Genomic DNA, 24,011 nt, shown 5'->3' on the forward strand with positions numbered 1-24,011 from the left:
ACACTTTTACACAAATTTGGTAAAAAATGTACCAAATTTGGGTAAAAGTGTCATTTTACCCAATCGCTTTGTGCCGTATGAACAACCCTCATAGTTTGGGTAAAGTTTAACTCAACTGATTTTTACCGAGTGTTTTCACCGTGTATTATGTAATTTTCTGTTTTCATTTCATTTCTCTAATACAATTTACAAAATAATATTATTATTCACTATTTTTGATGTCTATCTTTCAGATCTATACGAATATGGTCCATTTGGTATATAAATTATTGATGATTTTAATTTTCATATTAAAGAACCACTACTCCAGAATACTTTTCGTACACTGTGTTAAATAAACATAATCACTAAGGATGAAATAAAAACTCGACCGCCAGTTCCGTTCGGTTTCTATTGAAAACTGGACGGAATCGGCGGTCAACCGCCGGTAGTCGAGTTTTGATTTCATCCCTATAGCCAACTGCAAAGTGACCAATTTCCGGAGGGGACTCAATGAAAATATGAGTACATCGCGAGTACCCCGTGCAACTTGGGGATTCCCTCTCCAATAAGATTAGGAATGTCGAGGTCCCGGGTCGAGGTTCATTTAAATTGGTCGCTCAAAAATACATGCACTTAAATAGAAGCGATTTTCACCACAGATATTGGAGAACGTCCTAGCTATATGAAACATATAATTTTGTTCTAAATATTTAACACGGTGCGAATAGTATTCTAACTTTAACACCACCAGATTCCTTCTCACTAACCCAAAAGCATTGTTCGAAAATAAAATAATAAATGCAGAAATGACTAATCACATTCGTTTGCCCTACATAATTAGAAGGCGAATGAACCTACATTTTGAAAATTTGAACAAAGAATAAAACAAATTAACAATTGAAAGAAAATGCAAGGTCCCCACCATTCCAGAGGTAATATAGGAACCCCGATATATGCCCATTGAGAAGGAGTCTGGTGGTGTATCTTCGATATTCAAGTAGACTTTTGTTTAGTAGATATATGAACTGTGAATTAATCGTATCACTTATTATTATATAGATCATAATTAATTCCGGTTCAATAGAATTATTATCGTGACTATAATGTTCTAATTAATTTGAAATATATTAATTTGTTGTTGTTTATTTCAGAAGTACGTAGACAATTTTAAGTTAAATCGTAGATAGTTAGAATATCATATTGCATATATTTCTATAAATAAACAACATATATTCCATTATTATTTCTTTAAAAATAAATTATAAAAATTCATTTTAAACTACTTTTCATGTGAGAATGTACCAGATATGACCCTCTTCACTCTCATTGGATTTCTGATCGCACATCCACGGCAGGGTCTATCAAGTTGAGTAGGCCTGCAATGCATACCCCTTTTTAGGAACCTGTAAATACTAGTCATAATTAGGGCAAACTGAATTACTTACAGCTCCTATGTAGGCCTGTGTATCAAGGACTGTATCATAACGCTGTTTAGGGATATATGCTATACAGGGTGTCCCAGAATGATCTGTACCGGGAAAGATGGAATTTTTTAGGTATGAAGGGCATGTTAAATGTTCATATTGTTTTACATTTTAAGTTTTACATATATTTAGCTTTCTCAGATTTTTTAGATTTTAAAATTGGACGTTTCTAGTAGAAGTTATAGAAGATTGCGTAAAATGGTGAATTCTAAGTTTTGACAACGCAACCTATTTTGAAAATCTAACATTACTAACCGTTCAGCACAAAGTTCTTTGGAAAAAGTTATGCAGGTATTTTAGTGGTGCCCTGTTCATATATCCACCAAATAGCCGATATCTATCTATTATTTATGACGTTACGAAGCAATCATTACATGGAATTAAGGATTTGCGGCCTAATCCCATTCTCTCTTTGGCAGTAGTTTTAGTTATTGTGGTGTGAGGTCCATGTCATTTGAAATGCTTGCAGAGGTCGAACTGGTTGTGGTACAATAAAGATGGCTCCTCAATTTATTGGGCAGCAGCGTAGATTTCTTTCAAAAACTTACTGGCAAACCGGCAGCTATGTTGAGACGCAAAGAAGATTCATTAGACGATTTCCGCGAGCACGCGTTCCAGTCAAAGGAGCGATAGTGTATAACGTAAAGAAGTTTGACGAGCACAGAACTGTCAGGAATCGGCAGAGTGAAGCTTCAGGTGCTCGTAAGACTGTAAGAACTAGAGCGAACATTGCAGCTGTCTGGCAAGCTTTAAGGCCCAACCCCAACAGTAGTTGTCGTCGAAATGCTGTGCCAAACATCCCACGTTCTTTATTTAATCGTATCATGCCATTTTCAAGGGTATGCGAGTCGTTTGCGCTGAAAATGAAAAGCAGTTTTTCATTGATTTTACATTATTGCATGCCACGCCAAAACAAATAAAGGTAGCGTGCTGAAATTAACAGAATAAGTAGGAGACATGTCCAGCATTATAATGCATGTATCAAAAATAGATACACTGCCCGTCTTCTATTTTTAGTTATTTTTGCAAACACGGTACAAATCATTCTGGGACACCCTGTAGTTTTATCACACAAATACCTGTGTACGATGTTATCATGTCATAAAACAACAATACAGTCAATTAAACAGGTTAAAGAGATCAAAAGTCCGTCTGATCAAAAGTCAGTCAATGTGCGATGAAGGCATAGGGTATACCTTTTATTACTTATAAAAAATAATTGATTAAAGAATCAGTATGACACAACACACTAAAATAATAATTGCGGTTTTCGCATAATGACGTATATTAGACTATCGAATTCGCCCCGGAATTCGCCGAAGGCGGGGAGCGACCATCGGTTTCGCACTCTGTATCCAGTTTAAAACAAAGGGACGGTTCGTAGTTATTCATGGTTTGTCAATATGCATTTAATTATTTCCGCATACTGACGAATACTATAGACTATCGAATTCGCCGAAGGCTTGGAGCGACCATCGGTTTCGCCCTCTGTAGTCAGTTTAAAACAAAGGGACGGTTCGTAGTTATCCATGGTTCGTCAATATGCATTCCTCGTAAATCTGACTGACTGTACGAACCCCAGTGCAACATACACGTACAAGGCTTGGCGCATATTATCGCAAGTATGAAGATAGTCATCTAGTTTTTTTAAATACACACGTGTGTGTGTTTTTAAGTCAAAGAATTCGGCACAGATATGAGTAAATGTAAATATGACATGTGTCAATATATGACACGATCTTGACCGAGCAAAGTGTTAAGCAAATAACAAAGATATGTCGTCACCAGGGTCGCCAAATATTAGCGGCGTTTTATTTACCTTTCAATCGTAATTTTGACCAGAATTGAAAACTTATTCAAATTGTTTGCATACAGTAAGAACATGATTATAGGCCTCTGTTTACTCTAAATTCAATTTAGGAAACTAGTTTTGAGAGTGTGTGTATGGAGTGGATTTCACTCTTTAATTTACGCAATAACATTGTGTGTAGTTATAGTAGAGTACAATAGTTAGAATCATAATTTTCCTATTTTAGCAACACAGGTTATATAAAGGTCATGAAAACGTTTTTATAACAACACTTTAAAATGTTATCAAAATGCTAAACATTCTTGAAAAATATTTTGTCAACTCTTAAATAACATTATGTGTTAGAACGTTTTGCATTAAGGTTTTGAAAATGTTTTTGAAACGTTATTACAACGTTTTGATACCCTTTATATAACCCGACAATAAAATATTTTCTGTAAAACGTTTGATGGGTATATACTATATATAGTATAAGTTATAGCTGTTGGAGCAGAAACCTTTGAAGGCCCAACAAAAAATGTTTTGAAGATTTTTTTTTCCAATTGTTAGAAACCACATTCTTTAAAATAAAATACCGTAAAACCTCGTCTACAAGCATATAGAATGCTTTTGATGAAAGCTAAATTAATCAAGGCGCCATCCATCGACAAAATTATGACATTATGGAGTTTGAGCAAATAAATTATTGATACAAGCATAATACAAACAAGTATTATTGTAAGACCAATCTATTGTATTGGCATATTTACGGCTGTTTCGTATTAATTTAGCTTTCATCAAAAACTCCAAATATGCTTGTAGACGAGGTTTTATGGTATACCAAAAACACCCGGTGTAAACACCCAGGCGCTCTGGTATGATGAACCAATGTGGTTCTCTATAAGCCTGAAGAACATTTCATGGTTTGCCAAAAGGTTCTCGACTCTCCATAGATTTAAATTTTCAAGAACTTTTTGAGGGTCTGGATAGGACAATTTATGACTATTTTGAACTACCGTTATAATTATATTGTGTCATTTATTTTTGTTGCAGAATTATATGATTTTGGCCCAAGTTATGGAGACTCACAGCTAGCAATAGTGAACGATGTGTCAGTAGAAGTAACACTATCTCAAGAATTCCCATATTTCAATAAATTATACAAAAAAGCATACGTAAGTATTAGGTGTATACACTGTAAAAAATAATAATGTTAATTTCACAGCTGAAATGATGTGTGACTATAATCGGCAAACAAATGCCTGTAAATAAATTTTACAGCGTATTATACTGTAAAACTAAAAAACAATAAAATGGTGTACAAATTTACATCAAACTGTAAATACAATGCAATTTACAGTAGGCCTTTTCTCAGTAGGCATTTCTCAGGCCTTATTGGCCTTCCTGCTTTTTTCCGCCATATATATTTTTTGTGTCTTTTGTATTTTCTTGTAATTGATATAGGCCTATTTCTTGATGTTGTTGTATTAGGCCTATATGGAAATAAATAAATGAATGAAAAGGGTTTTCTGTTAAGGCATACACGCTGGAGATTCTCAAGTCTGGTCCCTGGGTCCTGCTTCTGGACCATAACTAACGACATATCTCATAGATCGTGTTTATAGTGGGGAAATGTACGGTATTTTGGCGTATAAATTAATGTGCTCAAACAAGTTTTGAGACGTTTTCTTACACTATCAAGAACCAATGAGCCAATACTGGGCTTGTTTGTACTCATTTTAATGCATTTTAATGCTGATTCCAAATATGGGCATGAAAATATACAATTTGTAAATTTGTAAATTTTAAAGAAAATTTGCAACTTGCCGTCATCAATCGGCGACACCAGTGTGAAGAAGGTTCACCAGGTATAAATTTGCACTGCATCTTTGCTTTTACAGATTAATGAAAATGGCGTAGTATCAATGCTTGTACCAGTATCTGGTGCTGACCAGAAGGAGCCTCTACCAATTAACAACGAACAGGTAAGATACAACCTTGTGGAGACAAAAAATGCTCCATAAGGAGAAATTCAACACATGACATCAGAAATTGCTGTAAAGCGATTGAAGCAATAAAATAAAGGTTAAAAGGTCTCCAGAGGTTAATGGTATATGCCTATCCTATGGAGTATATATTTGGTCCTTTGTAGACACACGTTAATCCATGAGATAAAAAAAATTGGAAATTATTCAGAATTGTGTGATCCACAAAGTATAGTGCTCGCGTAAGTGTGCACATTTACCCAGTCCTATTATATTCAAAGAAGCAACAATGATAGCAACGTAGACTTTCCTGTTTGTGGATGTCCTCACACAAAAAGCACGCATCGTGACACTGCTCAATATTATCACAAAGCAACACACTTTGCTCGATAAGTATTTACGACGTGAATTCATCCAGGGATCCAATACGTTTGCTATCGGACACGTAAAAAAACGTCAATTAGCTTCCATCAGGATTTACCTCTGACTTGAGAACAAACCTGTCCCTTGTCTACAGAGTATCATAGTTCATGGACTTATTACTAAGCAATTATAATTCTGACAAGAGTCATGCATACGAGTATATTATAGGTGCCCTTTCCTGCTGAAGATTCAGTGACTCGGAAAACCATTTGATATATAACCTGTTCATATTCTAATAACGTACACTGTAAAACATTGTGTTTTACATGAATTTTGCAACATGAATGTCTTTTATCAAGACAGACATGTCTTTAAATAAAATAAATAAATATATGTCTCACATCCTGTGAAGCCAGTCCCGAGATACTTTACGTAATGTACTCACGCGCCAAACCACCAAGACTTCAGCTGCAGGTGTTAAAAGTCACGTCACTATATTATGAAAGACATGTCCATGTCACAGGAATAATGTATCCAAGACATGTCCAGTGGTGTAGATTTCTTTTTGACATTGGTGGAGTGGGGTGGGGGTTGATATTTTGAAGTATAGTGAATCCAGCACCTTTTGGCGACAGAATAAGTTTATGGTATTTTATAAGTGTGCGCTTTGGGGGCTAAAATGGTTAAATATGAGGTTAATTTGGTCAAAACCCTACATACATGCGTCAACATTGGGGGGAGGGGGATGATTGTATGGATCATCTCCCTGGCAAAATATTGGGGTGATTTATCCCCCCCCCCTCCCCCACCTCATCCCTCATCAGGGATCTACGCCTATGGGCATGTCCATGTCACAGGAACAATGTCATATCTCCATTAAATACAATTTTAATTCCAGTGTTGTTTCTGTAGGAATAACATAACGTATCATTATACTTTTTTGTTCGTATAAAAATATTTTTACAGAGAGTTCTAATCGCTCCATTTTGGGCCAGTGTTGATATCACTGAAGGCGGCAACGTATACTATCGTCAAGTCGGTGGCACAGACGATGTACTAGACAGAGCTACGTCTGAAATCAGGACGTGCTTTCTCCCCGAGTTTGAATTTACCGCAACTTATGCTGTGATTGTAACGTGGGATCGGGTGTCTTTCTTTGGACATGAGACGACGAATAACATAAACCCCGTAAGTTATTTTTGATAAGATACTGATGCTCATTATCCATGATATTGGGCGCATGGCAGAAACTCGTTGCGTTGGCAACCTGAAAATGCTTAATTACGCTGTAATTATTCCTTAAACAAATCAGTTCCATGTTGCCAACTTTTCATCTGATTTTTTTTAATTTGATTTGTTTGGGTTTTGACAACCCTGGATAACCCAAGAAAGCCTCTATTGAAGCTTATTTCCATTGGGGTCCATTTGAACACCGGGACGGGTTGGGAACAGTTAGGGGTTAACACCCTACTCTTTTCGAAACTGACTGCGAGATACATGTACAGGCATAGCTCTCTGTACACGGGACCGACGGCTTAACGTCCCATCCGAAGGAGTACTTTCATGATTCATTTACCCAATTACATGGGGAGAGCGGATGTCTGAATTTAATCTACAGATGTTTCCAATAAATTTCAGACATTTTTGTCCAAGTCAATATCCCAGCAAATTTCCGCTGCCGGGAATTGAACCCGGGACCTCATGCACTAAAGGCAAGTACCCTAACCATTAGACCACGCTCTCCACAAAAAAAAAGTGGTAATAACCATTCTATGGCCAAAAATACGTCCAGCAAAATACACCTGTTACCAGCTGTTAACATTAACAACCAAATGCCTCATGCGATGCGCAGGATTTCATAAGTTAGGCAGATGCGCCCACCACTGTCAGTCGAAGTCACTTCCAGGAAAGCTGGACTGAAGAAGGTCATCTGATGTCAAATAATGTGTCTCTTTTTACATAAAGCTGTCAAGAAAAAATGCTTAATACTTTAAGGGACTTATAGCGTAATCTGTAACCACTGTAGAAATGTAATTATATCCATTATTTAATACATTCGCTGATAATATGGCGGGTAATATGGATTATTTTTTTGCCTCACCAGTTAAACACATTCCAGTTGGTGCTAGCATCTGATGGTATAAATTCATTTGCGTTCTTCCTGTACGATAATATTGAATGGAATGCTGGAACGGATGACCAAGGGGATCCAGAGTATGGTACGGGCAGGTTCGGAGCCACGGTAAGAAAGATGATTTTAACAAAGAGTAAAACAAAAATAAGTACCCCTTTGAATTTGTTTCCATGTTTCAAAAAGCATGTCTTGAAAGCATGATTGAAAATATTTTGACATACATCATTAATATCAGCTACAGACTCATAGCCTATTCATATCCCATATCAATTTGTAAGCACTCTTTAGCAAAGTCATAGTTCATTGAATCTACAACCGTATGACAAAACAGGCGAAAATAGTAACTTTTTGCACAAGATTTGCAATTTAAAGAGAATTGGCCATTGCTCATTCTAATGATGCTAGTATATGGACAATATAAGTGTGCTTTTTCATTTAATGACATAAAATTTGAAAAATATTGTAAGGAACACTTGAGGTTTTGACTTTGAAACCTACATTTTGGTCCAAAAATGTGGTTGGATAGGTAGTTTTCAATAAATTTATCACATTCGCCTTGCTATATAACATTGAATTGCGTTATCTGTTGACCTAGTGACGAAAAGTGTTTTAGGGGGAAGTGTTAGCTAAAAATTCTGATTGGATGAAGGGAACACTTGAGATTTTGACAAAAACCAATCAAAGAGGCCCATTTTTCAGTTAGAAGCTCCACAGCTCTTACGATGCTATGCACTCAACCGTGTAGTGTAATCAAAGACTGTGTGGAGACAATTCACTGCTTGCTTGAGAGCTCTTGGACGAAAATGTGTGCTCATGTATATCGAGGTGGAAACTGTGCGCATGATGGTTTATAAGAGAATCATTTTTGTATAGAAACCTTTCCATATGAGTGGTTCTAATCCCAGAGTGTTCTGATACCTGAGCAGTCAGACATCAATGGAGAGATTGCTTTTTGTCAAAAGTCGTAAAAATGGGTATCCTTTTACAGGAGGGTGGTTAAACAGAATCACTATGTGCATGCACTTTCTGTTTGACCAGAATATGGCAATTGCAATCGGGCGCTTGCATTTTAATCAGGCACCCGGTATCAGGAAAACTTGCATTATAATCAGGCAACCATTATTAGCGAGTACATTTGGATTATATTCCAGCACCCTGTATCAGGAAAACGTGCATTTTATTACTTCATAATTAATTTTGATGCCATTTTCGCTTCACAGATCGGATTTAACAGCGGCGATCCATACTTCTTTTTCAAACACAGTCGATCCAGTTCAGACGGGGATTCACAAACCAAACTTGATGAATTTGCAAATTGCGATAATCTTGGACTTGGTGCTTACGTCTACAAAATAAGCGGTGAAACAATAGTGGAAAGTGGCTGTAAAGATGATGGTACGTTAAATAGAGTCCATCCACCTTTTAGCAACCAGCTGCAGTTTTATACGCGCCATAGGCCTACTCTTATGATATATTGTCAAGGCAATTTTTGCCGGGATTTTTGTTCACCTCAGCTCAGCTCATGTCCCACAAATGTGAGTGACCGAGTCCCTAATTGAATCTGACTCTTACAGGCTGATCAGCGGCAGGCTCTTGCATTTTGCGCTTTACATGTTTCTCTTGCAACATATAATAATTTGCACATTCTGTTTTCAAACAGCTGATCTGGATATCGTCCCTTCTGTTGGAAGTATGTTTGGTGGTGAGCAAGTATTCCTGCTTGGTCCATGTTGGGACTCTGGAGCAGACATCCGTTGTCGATTTCTATACAACAATGATGCGGTCCAAACCGTCACAGGCTCAGTTTTATCAAAAGAGGTAACCAGTGGTAACGATATAGCCTATTCGCTGTCGTAGTGCACGTTAGAATATGACCGTTGCTAGGTCAACTGGATCACGCTTTCTTTGTTACGAACCACTGATCGAAATGATCACAATACAAAGCCTATGGCACATCAAAATTCGGAACAGGTGTATGAGCCCAGGCTTGGAGCAGTAACCAATGGTTACTAACGTACACTACGACAGCGAATGTCTAATAATCAGTCTAGGTCCACAACGATGTACGTCGATCCTGTAAATGATGCTAGCGTCATCGATGACGGTTTCCCGTTGAATTCTGGGATATCAAGGTGTGGCGTATTTTCGCTAAGGAATCATTGAGCGCTTGATGAATGATGGTACTAATCGAGGAAATACCTTCAAGTGAATGAAAATCATCTCATGTTTGCGGTTCTTTTATTTTTTCAAAGTTTTTTGTCATTTAACCGTATGATTTCATAGTACGTATTCTACATAATGGTGTCAACAATTCCATGGTGACCCTTTTTAAAGATATAGCCAGGCAAATTGCCCCAAAGAAAGTTTTCAGGGATAAAATGGGAACGGCAAAGTGATGAAAAATTGGCTTTGCTAAATGTAATATTATTGCCGTTGTATTCTCAGGCTGCCGTATGTGTTCCTGATCCATTTTACCTTTCTGGAGAATTAAAGATGGAGGTTTCTGTAAATGGTGGTGAAACGTATACATACAGTCAAATCTACACTGTTGGTAAGTAAAATTGTATTGACTAGTTGCGCATTCCCCATAATACATAGCGTAGTGTTTGAAATATCCGTCATCAATTGATTTGTTCGGTAAACCCCATAATTCCTTGCGGTTTAGACCCCAGATGTCGTCTTTTGACGTCACGCCGACTTGTAATGCACAGTAACGATGTTCCCTAAGCGATGCGTGCATCGGCGTGACGTCAAATGACGACATCTCGTGTCTAATCGTAAGGAATTATGGGATTTACTGAAAAGGTCGATCATTGTTGTCTGGTTTAATAGTCATAAAAATATCAAAGCATGAACATAATAAAGGAAAAAATGTTCAATTAAAAATCACACTAACTGACGTTTGCGTTGAGGTTATCGTTGATGTAAAATGGCATTGTTCGCTAATGCACTTAATAAGCGTGTTTTAATTTTGCTCCATGCATATGTGTCTTAAAATAAGAATTGTAATAGGTTTAATATATGGCTGGGATTTAATGGTAAGTAGTTGATGTTCTCACCGCTATAAGTTTGATATCGAAAGCTAATTATAAAATATTATTTTCTTCATATCATAACAGCTAATCTAGACCGCATCTCTTCAAACGGCGTCACCAGAGTTAATTCTGACGATCTCAATTGGTCTAGAGCCGGCTATGATCTTGAAGTACGCTGGGATGCCACAAAGTTTGCAGACAATGCCAACATTACTATCACTGTCCTGGCTTACTTAGAGGACGGCAGTCAAGGCCCAAGGTGGGAAGAACTCTACCTTATAGCCGAGGACGCTGACAATGACGGATCTTATGATTTCGAAGGCGTTGCTCAATCTAGTGTATCTGAAGATAATGCATTTGGTGCAATAAGAATACATGACGCTAACAATCCGTGAGTACTTGTCCACTTAGGACTTTTCACATACTAAGGCAAGACATCCTGTTTGTGCCGATAAAGCAATCGGTGTACCGCTGGGGAGGATAATTTTAACCGAGAGTACACAAGCCAAAATAGTTACAAATCAGGTTAAAGCCTGCACAGGATGTTGTCCTGTGCACAGTTCAATGTTATTTTTGAGTCATTTTAGCTTGATGGATCAACAGTGGAAACATCCAGTGCACCGATAGCTTTATCGGCTCTAACTGGATGTATTGCCTTATAATAAACTAACAATAGAGGCGGTTCAGAGCGTTTTCGTCTGTTAATTAGTAATATTTTAGTTGGAGAATGTAGCTATATAGGTACACCCAATACATTATAGGCACCCTACACACACCCGTAGTCACACCCCCACCGTGCAACCCACACCTACACCACCCACCGAGGCTGTTCACCACCATTACACATGGTGGCACATAAAAGATCTGAATACTAATGACTTGACTATATACATTTCTTTACAGAAACGGTTTAAAATTCTGGAGTGGTACCCATGCATTGGGTTACATTCTTAACCAAGAATACCAAGACAATCCAATAGGCTGGTCAACGATTAAATGTGACGAATGGAATCAAGATGAAATATCTCTTCCAGATTTTGTGGATGAACTTATAGCGTGCCCATGTACGTTACAGCAGGCTATTGCTGACTCGGGACGATTTCAACCAGATACTGGTTGCAGTATGTACTCAGGAAGCGTGTGTAAATATCATCAGGGTGCCAAACACTGTGTAAGAAGTGTCGCTGCTAGGTATGTTCACAATTAAGGCAAATGAGCCAAATTTGCCGATCTTTCGATCAACAACCAATGCTTGATCCATTCATATTACTTTTTGATTGGATGAATCTTTTTTTTGTGTAGGCGTATACCGTAGAAGCATGAAATACCTCTGAATGAGTGTTGTAAATGAGTGTTTTTTGTTTTGTTTTTGTTTTTGATGAAAGAGACAAAAGGTAAACACCCTCCACACAAACATTATTGACTTTGAGCAGCTATATTACTTTTTAGTACTAACACAGGCTAAGATACAAACATGTATTATTGTAAGATCAATCTATTGTAATGGTTTTTTGGGGTGGCTGCTTCTTGTCTCTCTCGTCAAAAACACTAATCCTAGGCATATGTGCATATAGACGGAACTCTACGGTATATTATCCAATAAAACTTTAATATTAACTGTGATAAGCCGATAGTTCATTGATAACAATGTATTGATGCAATATCGACGGTCGATCCCAAGAGCAAAAGAATTTGACTGCGGTACCAAACACACCCGAAGTAAATTTAGTTTCCCAACTTAGACGGACTGGTCACTGAGGCGATAAGGTCTGTTCATATACGCCGCAATTGCTTTGTGGTGCGGTGCGTTGCCGCACTACATCGTGCTGCAAAATACTGCATTGCGGTATCACAATCAAGTTAAATATAGTTTAACTTGGAAATGCGACGAGTTGCGTTAAGTTGCAGCGAGAAGTAATCGATGTATCGGCAACGCACCGCACCGCAAAGCAATTGCGGCGCCGGTCTATGAACGGACAGGCCTATAGTGTGGCGATCCTTGCGTGGGTCCTTGTTGTTAGGTCCGTCTGGATCACCGTGCCGTAATAATAGGGAAAGATTATTGATCCGTTACTTTTAATTCCTCACAGCCGGCTGAGTGTAGGCAATATAAATCCATTTTTTCGCGTTTTGAAGTCTGTAGTCTCAAGGTGGTTTCTAATCTTTTCAATGCTCGACTTCTATAGTTCGTCTATTTGTGTCAGCAATCAGCATAAGTCCTTTTTCTGTATAATTTTCACAACTTTTTACACAGCGAAACCACATCATCAGGAACTCAATGTTGTTACAAAGAGGACGGTGACCTCATGTTCGCTGGGGATACCGACCAAGGTAGCACGGCTGACCGTAGTCACGTGTGGGGAGCCGAACCATACCAAACCATCGATACCGTGCCAGGTTTATCGCATTGGAAGCATGATGTGATTACATTTTATTATTGCTGTATATGGGGGAATGATTGCAAGACATATCTGACTCTGAGACCAACGGCTGATTGCAAGGAATATGACCCACCCCGATCATGTAAGTACGACGTTACGTCCAACTAAAAAATTCAAACAACGCTACTTGAAAAAAAAGTAACGCAGTGCTGGAGAATGCTCATTACCCGTCTCTTCATGCCATATATTATGTGGAGAGTCTGTGGATGGTTCGCTCGGAATGGCCGCCACTCCTGGCCTTCCGTGCAACGAGAATGACAAGCTTGTTTTATCTTTCAAGCACTTATGTCGGTACCCATTGTAGCTCTTGGTGGAGAGAGACAGGTAAAGAGACAAGTGAAGTGTACCGCCGGCGGTGCTAACCGTAACCTTCCGATCACGAGTCAAAGAGCGTACCACTGTACCGTGCCTTCTACTCAGTATTTCTATTCTAAATTGAACCTGATCATATTCGTTACCTTATCTGCCGCACCACCTTGACCACCCGCAAGATAATGAGTGTAAAGTCATACAAATAGAGCGGTTGCCGTATTCAGCTTATGTGAGCATGTTTTTACAAATAATTTTATTATTTTTCATGAAAAGAAGGAACAGTTAGCCAAATTAAGCTCACATCTTCTCTTTCACTCTTTTCCATTAGCCGCCACATTTGGAGATCCACATTTCGTCACCTTTGATAATCTGCAATACACATTTAATGGGAAAGGCGAGTTTACATTGGTCGAGGTTCCATCTTACAATTTTGAATTACAGGGACGGACAGAGCAGGCCGTTTGCCTGTCGTGTGCTGGAAATGATACAGGTAAGTAAATTAAGCTATTCCAATTAAAATCCATTCGCCGCTATTATATTGAAGATGGCATGTAGCACTGTATTCATTTTAAAGAAAATGTGAACATTGATGGGGCCGGCTATTTATCTTAAATCTTGTTTGCATCTTTAGAAGGAGTAGACACTTGTATAATGGCATTGAAACATCATAAAAATAAGTAACATATAGGGAAATTTCAAACTTTTTATCATGAAATGAAAGGAATTTTAAATATATGTAAATAGCGCCCTCAATTTTCACACAAATTTACAGTTTATATAAATATTACCATCAAAAGGCAGAAAATGATGAAAAATTTGATAAAGAAAGGAAAATCTAAGTTACAAATAGCTAAAAGATATGTGTGTATATTAGTATGATAGCTGTTGGTATTGTAAAGGTCTAGAATTTAAAATTATGAAAAGTTTTGTTAAAATAAATGATAAATGATCACATCAAACAACTGTATAATAGATATGACCTTAATCTCCTTCACAGGGGGTATATATTTTAAAATGGAGTCCCCAGCAAACACAAAACGTTTTCGACATCATTCGTAAAAGGTTATAAAAGGTTGTCAGAAAACGTTTAAATGTCGGGTTATATAAAGGGTATATTAAGAGTATAAAACGTTTTATAAACCTTAAAAAACATTTTTGATAATCTACTGCTCAGCAAACAAAAATGTTTTACAAAAAACGTTTAAATGTAGGGTTATATAAAGGGTATAAAAACGTTTTAATAACATTCCAAAAACATTCTTGAACACTTGATACAAAACATTCTAAACAGAATGTTATTTTGGGGTTGAAAAAATATTTAGCGAAAAATGTTTGCCCAAAATATTTGCAATAACGTTTTAAAAACGTTTTCATGACCTTTATATAACCCGACATTTTAAAGGTTATAAAATGGTTTTGAAAAACACATTTTAAGAACATTTCTGTGTTTGCTAGGTTCAAATATTTTAACATAATGTTATTTAAGTATTGACAAAATATTTGGCAAACATGTTTGCAAAAATAGTTTACAATAACATTTTTTGAAAACATTAAACAAATATTGTTGTAGTGTGTTTTCATACAAAACGTTTTAAAACGTTATCATGACCTTTATATAACCCGACATTTTAATGTTATTAAAACGTTTTTACCTAAACCAAAAGCCAAAATATAACTTATTTAAAACGTTTTTAAAACGTTTTTGTGTTTGCTGGGTCACTAATTCAGTTAACCCTATTTGAAATTGACACTGTAACATTAAGATCAGGTCATGGGGGCCCTGGATTTCAACTTGAATAGCCCAAAATGCCTTAAAAGTATGTTTAGAGGATCATGTGCTAGCAGTTGTACACTCTAGGTGAAAACAGTATGGCATATAATTAGAGAATAAAGGTATTGTTTTTAGCCGCTGGAGTGCATATATCGTCTCATATAACACGGGCGACATCACTTAAGTTGTTTTACGCCAAAAGTAATAATTATACAGGCTTTCCTTCTTTTCATTTCTCTTGTCCTCATTGACCTCATTATTCCCTTTTCCCCTTTTAAATTTGACTCTCCCACTGCCTTGCTCCTGGGGCAAGTCACCCACCCAGGAACATAGTAACGTCACCATGGTCACTGGTTCATAGTACGTCATGAAGTACGGAAATATACGAGGTGCTCACATAAATCTTGGATAGAAAGAATTAATTCGGACCACAACTTGGCAAGAAATAAATTTGTATTTCTTTTTGGTCGATTTGTTTAAGGGGAAGTGTAACGTACGTGATTAAATGTTTTGTTTTGTTTTCATTATAAAATTATATAGGTATACCTCAGAAGGCCACATCTCTTACAGCCATCGCAATGAAGGAAGACACCTCTGATACCATTCATGTTGAACTGAATGAAATAACTACAATGAAATTTGTTAGAAAGTACTCGGGAATTACTGAAATATTGTCTTTCCATGATCAATTTTGGCTAGATTTTAACGGTAAGGTTATATCATCACTATAATAGTTACTATTAGGAAAGAGAATGGTAACATCATTTTGTGGTCAATGCAATGTTGGGCCAACGAGGCATATCTGTAGGCATACTTATACACTACTATTATAATCTCACCATCATATTCCACCTGCAAGAAGAGGGGTGTGTGAATAATACGGATCCCGGAATATGAGACTTTTGTACAGGCCAACATCAGAAAGCAGTGCAAACTAGACGGACATTTGTGCTACATTAGGATGTCAGAAGTGGCAGAACTTGACAATTCGATGGATTCCAATAGAAGTGGGGCCTAGCGGATTCACTAACAATAGGACTAGTTACTATGTACTCATACAAAATGCTGAAGAAGCTGGTAGTAAGGAATGAAATAATCAAGACAGTCGGGCTTGTTACATATAGAAATCAAAACAAATTAATACCGTAAAACCTCGATAGTTAGCATACTAACGAGTGCTTTTAAAATATGCAAACATGAAGAGCCCCATACAAAAAGTGTAAAAGGTTTTGAGCAAATCATCGATACACATAGTTATATACGAACAAGTAAACCTGCAAATGTGTGTCTCAACCCCATTAGCTCTGTTAGTAGAGCGCCGGACTTTGGTACAGGTACAATTTCATGTTTTCAAAAGCGCTCATAGTAAGCACATTATACTATCGAGTTTTTACGGTAGTCACGATGCATATAAGCACTGGTTATTATTATTTCTATTCGTCTGTTGCGTTAACCTCATTTTAATTTGAATTGTATAAATTGACATTTACAGGTGTTTCAGTCGTTGTTGTCGAGTCTGATGGCGAAAATATAATGCAAGCTACTATTACGTACTGGAACTCCGGTATTGGTGTTAATGTAACTGCTAATGATCAGATGCTTTCTGTGGTGGCTATTCTTCCACCAGCATTACAAGTAAGTACTTTTAAGCTTTCAGCGATTGCTCCATAATACGTTACATCTCTCCTTCAAAAATGTGTCATTTTCTCTTGACAACTTGGAGCGCCTCCGTCACCGAGGTGACCAGACGAACCATTTGTCTAAGGTTGCGTATGAACCCGATAGACCAATAGGTTGACTATTATACTCTATAAATGTTGTATTTCTTTTATTGTTATCTAGAATAACATGAATGTCAAAGGTCTCTTTGGTAATTGGGACAACTCCTCCACAAACGACCTCATCGACAGAGATTCAAGACAGCTTGACCCTGAAACGGCAACTCCTGAAGAAATAAGAGACTTTGGATATACATGTAAGTTTAAATTTTATTTTTATTTATCAGCATTTGAGTTATTAATGTAAAACTTTTTGGAGAAAAACATAGCCAACCACGGGCGCATGTGAAATATTTACCCCACACTCGGGCCTCTCCTCAGGTGTTCGGTCCCAGTCAAAACAAAAATCAGTGAATTCTCACTCTTTTGGAAAACAACGCGCCGGAACATTTCAGACCACCCCTACAACAATATCAATTCTGTCACTAAAGAAGCAGTTCTTTTAGATAAAATATCGGTTGAAACATTGCAGTTGCTTAAATGTCAGTAAAAAGCTTTAATCTTGTAGCTATTCAGTATCGAAGTTACGTAATGTTACTATGTCAACGGGATCACGCGCTAGAGTAATGAACCACGATCGAAATGATCCACATAAAGTATATATGGCACCGAAGGCATACCAAAGTAGCGTGATCCGGTAACCAAGAGAATTACGTAACCACTTCGATGCTGAATAGCCTTAATCTCTCTTCATCTTGTCAGATGTTGCCATCGAGACCCTGTATCTCCTGCCATGTTTGTGAGACCTGCATGCCTTAATTCTACCGGTCCATTTCCTTGAATAATCTGCTTTTTAATACTATCCTCTACCCTCACTATGGACTGTTCCAGTTGAAATCCATACAACCCCTATGGAAGATCCGACCTTAATCTCCCACACAGAGTGTGTAGATTTCAAATGGAGTCACCCCATTTGTTAAGTAGCAAAGCTTTTTTTACTATCTGATGGTATTCCTTAATAATGTCCATGTTTATCCAACACCAAACTGCCAGGACACTCTGAGAAGTCGCAGCCCACATTACGAAAGCATTGATGCACTTCCATACGCCTTACAAATACTCTAATAGTCCACATGTATATTTTGACTTCTATCTAGGGGAGGTAGCACAGCCTACGCTATTCTACTACGAAACTGGCGGCCATACAGATTATCAAGACAATAATTTCATACCTGTTTACGAAGCACCCGATAAATCGACGCTTCCACCAGATCTTGTTAACGATATGGATAGAATATGTGGCGACAATGAGCAGTGTATTTTTGATATGTCATTAACAAGAAATACTGATGTTGGAGAATTAACCATGGAAGCTGTGAATTATGATAGTTTAGCAAAAAAGTATACACAACCTAGTAAGTGTTTCTTATGATATACCGTAAAAACTCGATAGTTAGCATATGTGCTTACTATCGAGCGCTTTTGAATACATGAAATTGTACCAAAGTCAGAGGCTTTACCAACTGAGCTAATGGGGTTGAGACACACATTTGCAGGTTTACTTTTTTGTATATAACTATGTGTATCGATGATTTGCTTTAAAACCCTTTACACTTTTGTGGACGGGACTCTTCATGTTTGCATGTTTTAAAAGTGCTCGATAGTAAGCACATATGCTAACTATCAAGTTTTTACGGTATGGCATGAAGGGTCTTTCCTTCATGTAAGCAAAATTAATGTTTCTAAGAAAACATTGCATAATTTTCAAGTCTAGGCCTTTACAATACCAACAACTATCACATTATATATATACATTTTTTAAATCTATTTTTACCTTAAATTGTCTTTTCTTTATCGCTTTTTTTTTTTCTTCCTTTTTGTGGAAATTTTTATTCTATGAACGGTTTTGTGTAGAAACTGAGGGCGCTATTTACTATATATTTTAAACTTAATTTAGCCCATCAGGTGATATAAATTGTGTTTTAAAATTAATTCATTTTATAGTGTTTTCTCACTATTCTGTCATGTTGTATCTATTTACATTTATATATCTGTATATTACCAATACATATTCTGTTCTTTATTTTAGTTATTGTGTGCCCATATATTGCAACACCCCGTAATGGTACCAAAAACTACCAAACAGAGCAAGAGAATACTTTAGTAGGTGCTCACATAATATTTGAATGTGCCGAGGGTTTTACATTAACTGGACCCGAAGAAAGATTATGCCAGGAAAATGGAGAGTGGACTGGCGAAGGGGACAACGATTGCGTTGGTAAGCTTAGATGATCTCCATTAAATAGTAGAGTACTTTTAAAGGTCCACAAACGTTGGCCTGGTCAACTGGTAGCTGACCTTGTCCTTATAGATCACACTCCTATATACTTGTATACTTGTCTGGACTTATGTGGTGTCTGGACTGACATGCCCTGGGCCACATAACTCAATTATGTAGTTCATTATTCCAGATGTGTAGTGGTGGACCTTTAAGTTAGTTTTGAGAAGTTTTAGAATAGTTGTAAAAATGTTTTTCTTAATAGTATTATGTCTCTGAAAGGGAGCATAAAATAGGGAGCATGTGAGCCAACGGTTAAGTTGGTCGACTCATGATCGCGAGGTTGTGAGTTCGAGCCTGAACGTGTTGTATCATTGGGTACGCTCTACCCCAGCGTATGATGGGGAGCTGTTAGAGGTGGTCATACCGGCATTGTTGTTGTTGGCAGCCACGTTGTGTAATGCCGACATTTAAGATACATATTAGTTTATTATCCCTCGGAACTCGGAACTATATTATTAGACAGGTGAATCGTACGCTATCCAAGTATACAAAACGTGTTTTAGAAAACGTTTAAAACGGGTTATATAAATTATGTTTATTAGTGTTTTAATAAAATTCAAAAACATATTTTGGAGATTTTTTTATTTACTGCAAAACATTTTAACACGTTATTTAAGTACTAACAAAATATATTTGCAAATATGTTTATCAAAAAAGTTATTGTAATATTGTTATTTTTCATATAAAACGTTTCAACAACGTTTTCATTACCTTACCCAAAATTTAAATGGTTTTGAAAAGTTTTTAACCAAAACAAAACACATTTATAACGTTAAAAAACATTTTTATGTTTATTGGAATAATACTTCAAAGTTTTTTAAACAAATTTTTTTTCTAATCTCAGCAACTGGATGTAATCCGTTGGAACCTCCTAATAATGGATATATCGATATCAGATTCGAAGACGGCGAAGTTATAGCAGAGACCATTTGTGAAGAGGGGTACTCATTACAAGGCAGTGCAATTCGGAGATGCGTCAATGGAAAATGGACTGGATCACCGGCTACATGCACTAGTAAGATCAAGATAGATATTTTTAATGTATCTAAGTTGGAACTACAATTTGCAACTGATCGGACTTCCTCAGGCATCTGATTGATGATGGTGTGACGACGGGGGCTTGTAATGCTGGGTAACATATACGTGTGACAATCGGAAGCTGAGTCCACTTTCTTGTTAATGCCAGGATCCTCCACTCTCCCCCATATTATATGGATTCCGTAACTACTCTCTCGAACCACCTCTCCTAGAAAAACTGGCATGGGGATGTGAGGTTGTGGATGTGTAGATCCCTGATAAAGGGGGTAGGTGGGGGTGTGTATGTACGCGGGAGTATTTTTCACGCTACGCAATAATCAGGAGCGGTTAAAATTGTACCCCATACATAATTATGCCATAAATGTTCACGACTTTTCTTTCTTCTATTTCAGGTGGATTATCAGGGGTCAAAAGGCTGGTATAGCTGTAGGTGTGCTTATTGCCATAGCCATACTTATCGTGGTTATCATTGTAGTTATTCTATTCAAATACAGAAAGTCAGGAGAACAGGATCTTGATAAAGGGTGAGTTGGATAGTAGGTATAAAAGATAAATAAAAAAATCACAATGAATTAATTGACGACTGATGCAATAATAATAACTTATTGTGGGATAGGCTTTTACAACGGGAGTTCATACAATTAGTAAGCTATAGCGGATTGGCCGCCGAACAAGTTAAGAACTATCAAGCTTTCGTCAGGAGTTGTTCATCTTCAGGACAAAGTACCTAAGAATGAAACATGTAGGCCGCCCCTTGCCTACTGATGGCTCTGAAAAGAGCTGTTGACTGAAGACTGTCTCTTGTCATCTGCTGGAGTGGAAAGAGTGGGAAAAAAGAGTGAGAGAGTTAAATCGAGGAAAACCCCTTTTTGAGTGGAAAATGTTAACTCTAAAAAGGATTGTAAAAAGTAGTGGACTGTAGGCCTATACTCTCAAAAGAGTGAATATTGCCTAAAGAAAATGTACTTTCTTTCATTTTAGAGTGTTTTCCCTCAAAACGGGTTGTCCTTCATTCAACTCCTTGAAATAATGGAAATTCACTCTTTTGCATTTAGAGAGTAGGCAGGGTCTCATTCTTAGGTACTTTGTCCTGAAGAAGTCAGAGCTACTCCTTACGAAAGCTTGACAGTTCTAAACGTGTCCGACGGCGAACCTGCTAAAAACTTACTAATTAATAATAATAACAACAACTTTCTTTCTTTCTTTTTTTAAATATCATTACTTTTTATCATGTTTATTGTTTTGTTTTGTTTGTCATCTACCATTTTTTATCTCTTAAAACAATTATATAATAATTATTCATCATACAGAACTAAAGTCAAAGAAGCCGGTCAGGGCGAGAATTGGGGCATGGAAGCCGAAGTGGAGGATGCATCAGCAGCAGCAGCAGAAAAGGGGACACCTGAAACAAAAACATAATAATAATTATAATTTACAGATATATAGAGACAAATATTTTAGGCAATATTAATAGAAAGGTCTGTGAACAAAATGGCGGCTCGACAGACATGTTGCGTGCGTTTTCACGATAATGTTAAAATGACGCCAACATTTGTGGCAACGACAAACGCAACGACAAGTTTTGCCTCAGCGTTTTTCCTGCTATAGTCAAAATGTGACACAGGGACAAAACTTGGAGAAAAAGAACAAAGCTACAAAAAGCCAAGGACCTGAAATTTGTAGCGCTGAACCAGAAATCACAGCGGAGAGCCAAAACGCAATGGAAAGCACGCAAAAACATCGGACTATATTATTATCTTGGTTCTGTCATGGTGTCACGTTTGTCCGGTTCAACACCACCCCTGGGGCACTCCCATATGGAACTGATGGGTATAGGCCTACATGCCTTGAGGCATCTGGACCGAGTAGGGGACTATTGGTAATAAGTAAAAAAGAGGGAAGAAAAAGTAGAACAAAGAGCAGTGGGGTAGCCAAGGGGGAGAAGAGGGGCAGCCCCTGCATCTCCCCCTGTGGCATTCTGGCCGACCTGATATTTAAGATTTTAGGCCTTACTTTTTTATTTCCACCCTTGCCCCTTTTGCCCGTCCTCTAAAAGTGGGCAGAAAATTTCGGGGAAAATTCGGGGAAAATTGAACAAATTCTCCTTCAATACGAATATTCTGAAGTAAGATCATTTGATTTAATTATATTTTGAAGATAAGATTCTAGAAACAAAGAGGGGTCATTGGGTAACCGAGCCCGTCAAAAAACGAGGGAGCGGTTATCGGATAGAAATTAAAAACAGGGGTTATCGGGTAAGTTTTATTGACAAACGTCAATTTCGTATGGGAGTGCCACCACCCGGGTTCGACTGTGTTAGTGCGCGCCCCACTGAGCCCCTTTCATAATCACACTCAATACGTTATTAATAAGAATTAAGAAGGGTACAATGCTTAATGAAATAAATTGCTGTTGTCATTTTTTATTGCAAGTTATAGCATTCTGGGAAACGGAGAGTTTAAACAGAGCTGTTTAATTAAAGGGTCTGTGCAATTTTTCCATATTTTGGTCCAAAAATATGGTGTTTTCGGGCTAAAAAGAAAAATGCGCAGGGTGATTTTGGCTGAGGCCCCCAAATTTGGGCCCTGGTCCATTCGGTCCAATGGCTAAATCCGACCCTGTTTCTAACCGTTCTGTCTTTTGTACAGTAGGCCCAACAAATTAAGAAGAAGAAATTGATTTTGAAAAATGTATTTAAAGAAATCTTGCCTACTTTCGAATAAACTTTGAAAAGTAAAAATTGATCATTTCCCCAATTTTTTCTTATATATTACTCCTTTCGCCTTTTCTTTCTTTATGATTCAGACATTTTATACTATGTATACTGCCCTCGCTGCTCCCTTTCAGAGTTGCGAACTCTCAAAATCAATGGTCTTTCTCGGTTTGCTGGTTCAATGTTAGGCCTATGAAAATTGTCCTGAAAAAAAAAAAACACACAGAAATGATAGCAGCATTTTCAAGGTCTTTTTAGAGCTACAAAAAACTACAATTCAGGGATCTTTCGGATCTGCGCGGTCCAAGAACAGGGGTCTTTTAGGGAGGCCACATGTCGCATGGGAGATCACACAAAAAGCCAGTTTTCCTAAAATAACGACAAACTTTGTTAAAACAGGCTGCTGAATAAGGGGCTGAATTCTGCAAAATTGTGAAAAATGAGGAGAAATGCTGCTAAATATATGTGATTTCCCAGTTTCCCCCATGTGACATGCAGCATTTAGGGGGAGGGCTGCCCCATGGTCATTTTGAGATTCATGGTCATGGTCAGATTGAGATTCGGCGATACTCTGGTTTCGTGGGAATGGATATAATTTTGTATTGCCGTTTGAAGGGGGAAATATTCTGCTAATACACTTGTACTAAACATCTCAAAAAAAGTAACTACCCCCCTTAAATAATGAACATTATTCGGGATTGTATTACAAATCTGTAAAATGCGTTGGAAGCAGAATTCATTTCTGCACATTTTGACACCCCATTTGTAGCAATTGACTACATATTGACGTCACAGCGTACATTTAAATCAATGTAACCCAAGATTTAAAAGTTGCAGTAAATTGTATTAATTTGTATTCAGTATAATGGAAGGAAACCTGTGTAATGATATCCGAGTGTTTTTGT

The 24,011-nt window shown here is 37.4% G+C and overlaps 2 protein-coding genes across 2 annotated transcripts; both read left to right on the forward strand.

Annotated features, from left to right (window-relative positions):
* Positions 1-3,162: 3,162 nt before the first annotated feature.
* On the forward strand, positions 3,163-16,027 carry LOC140169355 (sushi domain-containing protein 2-like). Its single transcript, XM_072192611.1, has 13 exons — positions 3,163-3,166; positions 4,309-4,430; positions 5,157-5,240; positions 6,570-6,791; positions 7,708-7,845; positions 8,958-9,132; positions 9,398-9,555; positions 10,183-10,288; positions 10,857-11,163; positions 11,676-11,963; positions 13,027-13,295; positions 13,854-14,015; positions 15,837-16,027. Exons 1-13 carry the CDS (start codon positions 3,163-3,165, stop codon positions 16,025-16,027), a joined length of 2,226 nt encoding a protein of 741 aa, XP_072048712.1.
* Positions 16,028-16,799: 772 nt separating this feature from the next.
* LOC140169004 (sushi domain-containing protein 2-like) lies at positions 16,800-22,289 on the forward strand. Its single transcript, XM_072192298.1, has 7 exons — positions 16,800-16,931; positions 17,139-17,271; positions 18,172-18,429; positions 19,104-19,292; positions 20,200-20,370; positions 20,786-20,917; positions 21,704-22,289. Exons 1-6 carry the CDS (start codon positions 16,830-16,832, stop codon positions 20,815-20,817), a joined length of 885 nt encoding a protein of 294 aa, XP_072048399.1. The 5' UTR covers positions 16,800-16,829; the 3' UTR covers positions 20,818-20,917; positions 21,704-22,289.
* Positions 22,290-24,011: the final 1,722 nt, after the last annotated feature.

This window comes from Amphiura filiformis, chromosome 14 (assembly GCF_039555335.1).
Source record: "Amphiura filiformis chromosome 14, Afil_fr2py, whole genome shotgun sequence".
NCBI lineage: Eukaryota > Metazoa > Echinodermata > Ophiuroidea > Amphilepidida > Amphiuridae > Amphiura > Amphiura filiformis.

Excerpts from the sequence above, each read along its gene's own strand:
- LOC140169355 (XM_072192611.1), top strand. Across the intron at positions 4,431-5,156 it reads AATTATACAAAAAAGCATAC|ATTAATGAAAATGGCGTAGT; the intron begins GTAAGTATTAGG and ends TTGCTTTTACAG. Across the intron at positions 11,964-13,026 it reads GTAAGAAGTGTCGCTGCTAG|CGAAACCACATCATCAGGAA; the intron begins GTATGTTCACAA and ends CTTTTTACACAG.
- LOC140169004 (XM_072192298.1), top strand. The coding sequence starts at position 16,830 with ATGCAAGCTACTATTACGTACTGGAACTCCGGTATTGGTGTTAATGTA. Across the intron at positions 18,430-19,103 it reads AAAAAAGTATACACAACCTA|TTATTGTGTGCCCATATATT; the intron begins GTAAGTGTTTCT and ends TCTTTATTTTAG. Across the intron at positions 20,371-20,785 it reads ATCACCGGCTACATGCACTA|GTGGATTATCAGGGGTCAAA; the intron begins GTAAGATCAAGA and ends CTTCTATTTCAG.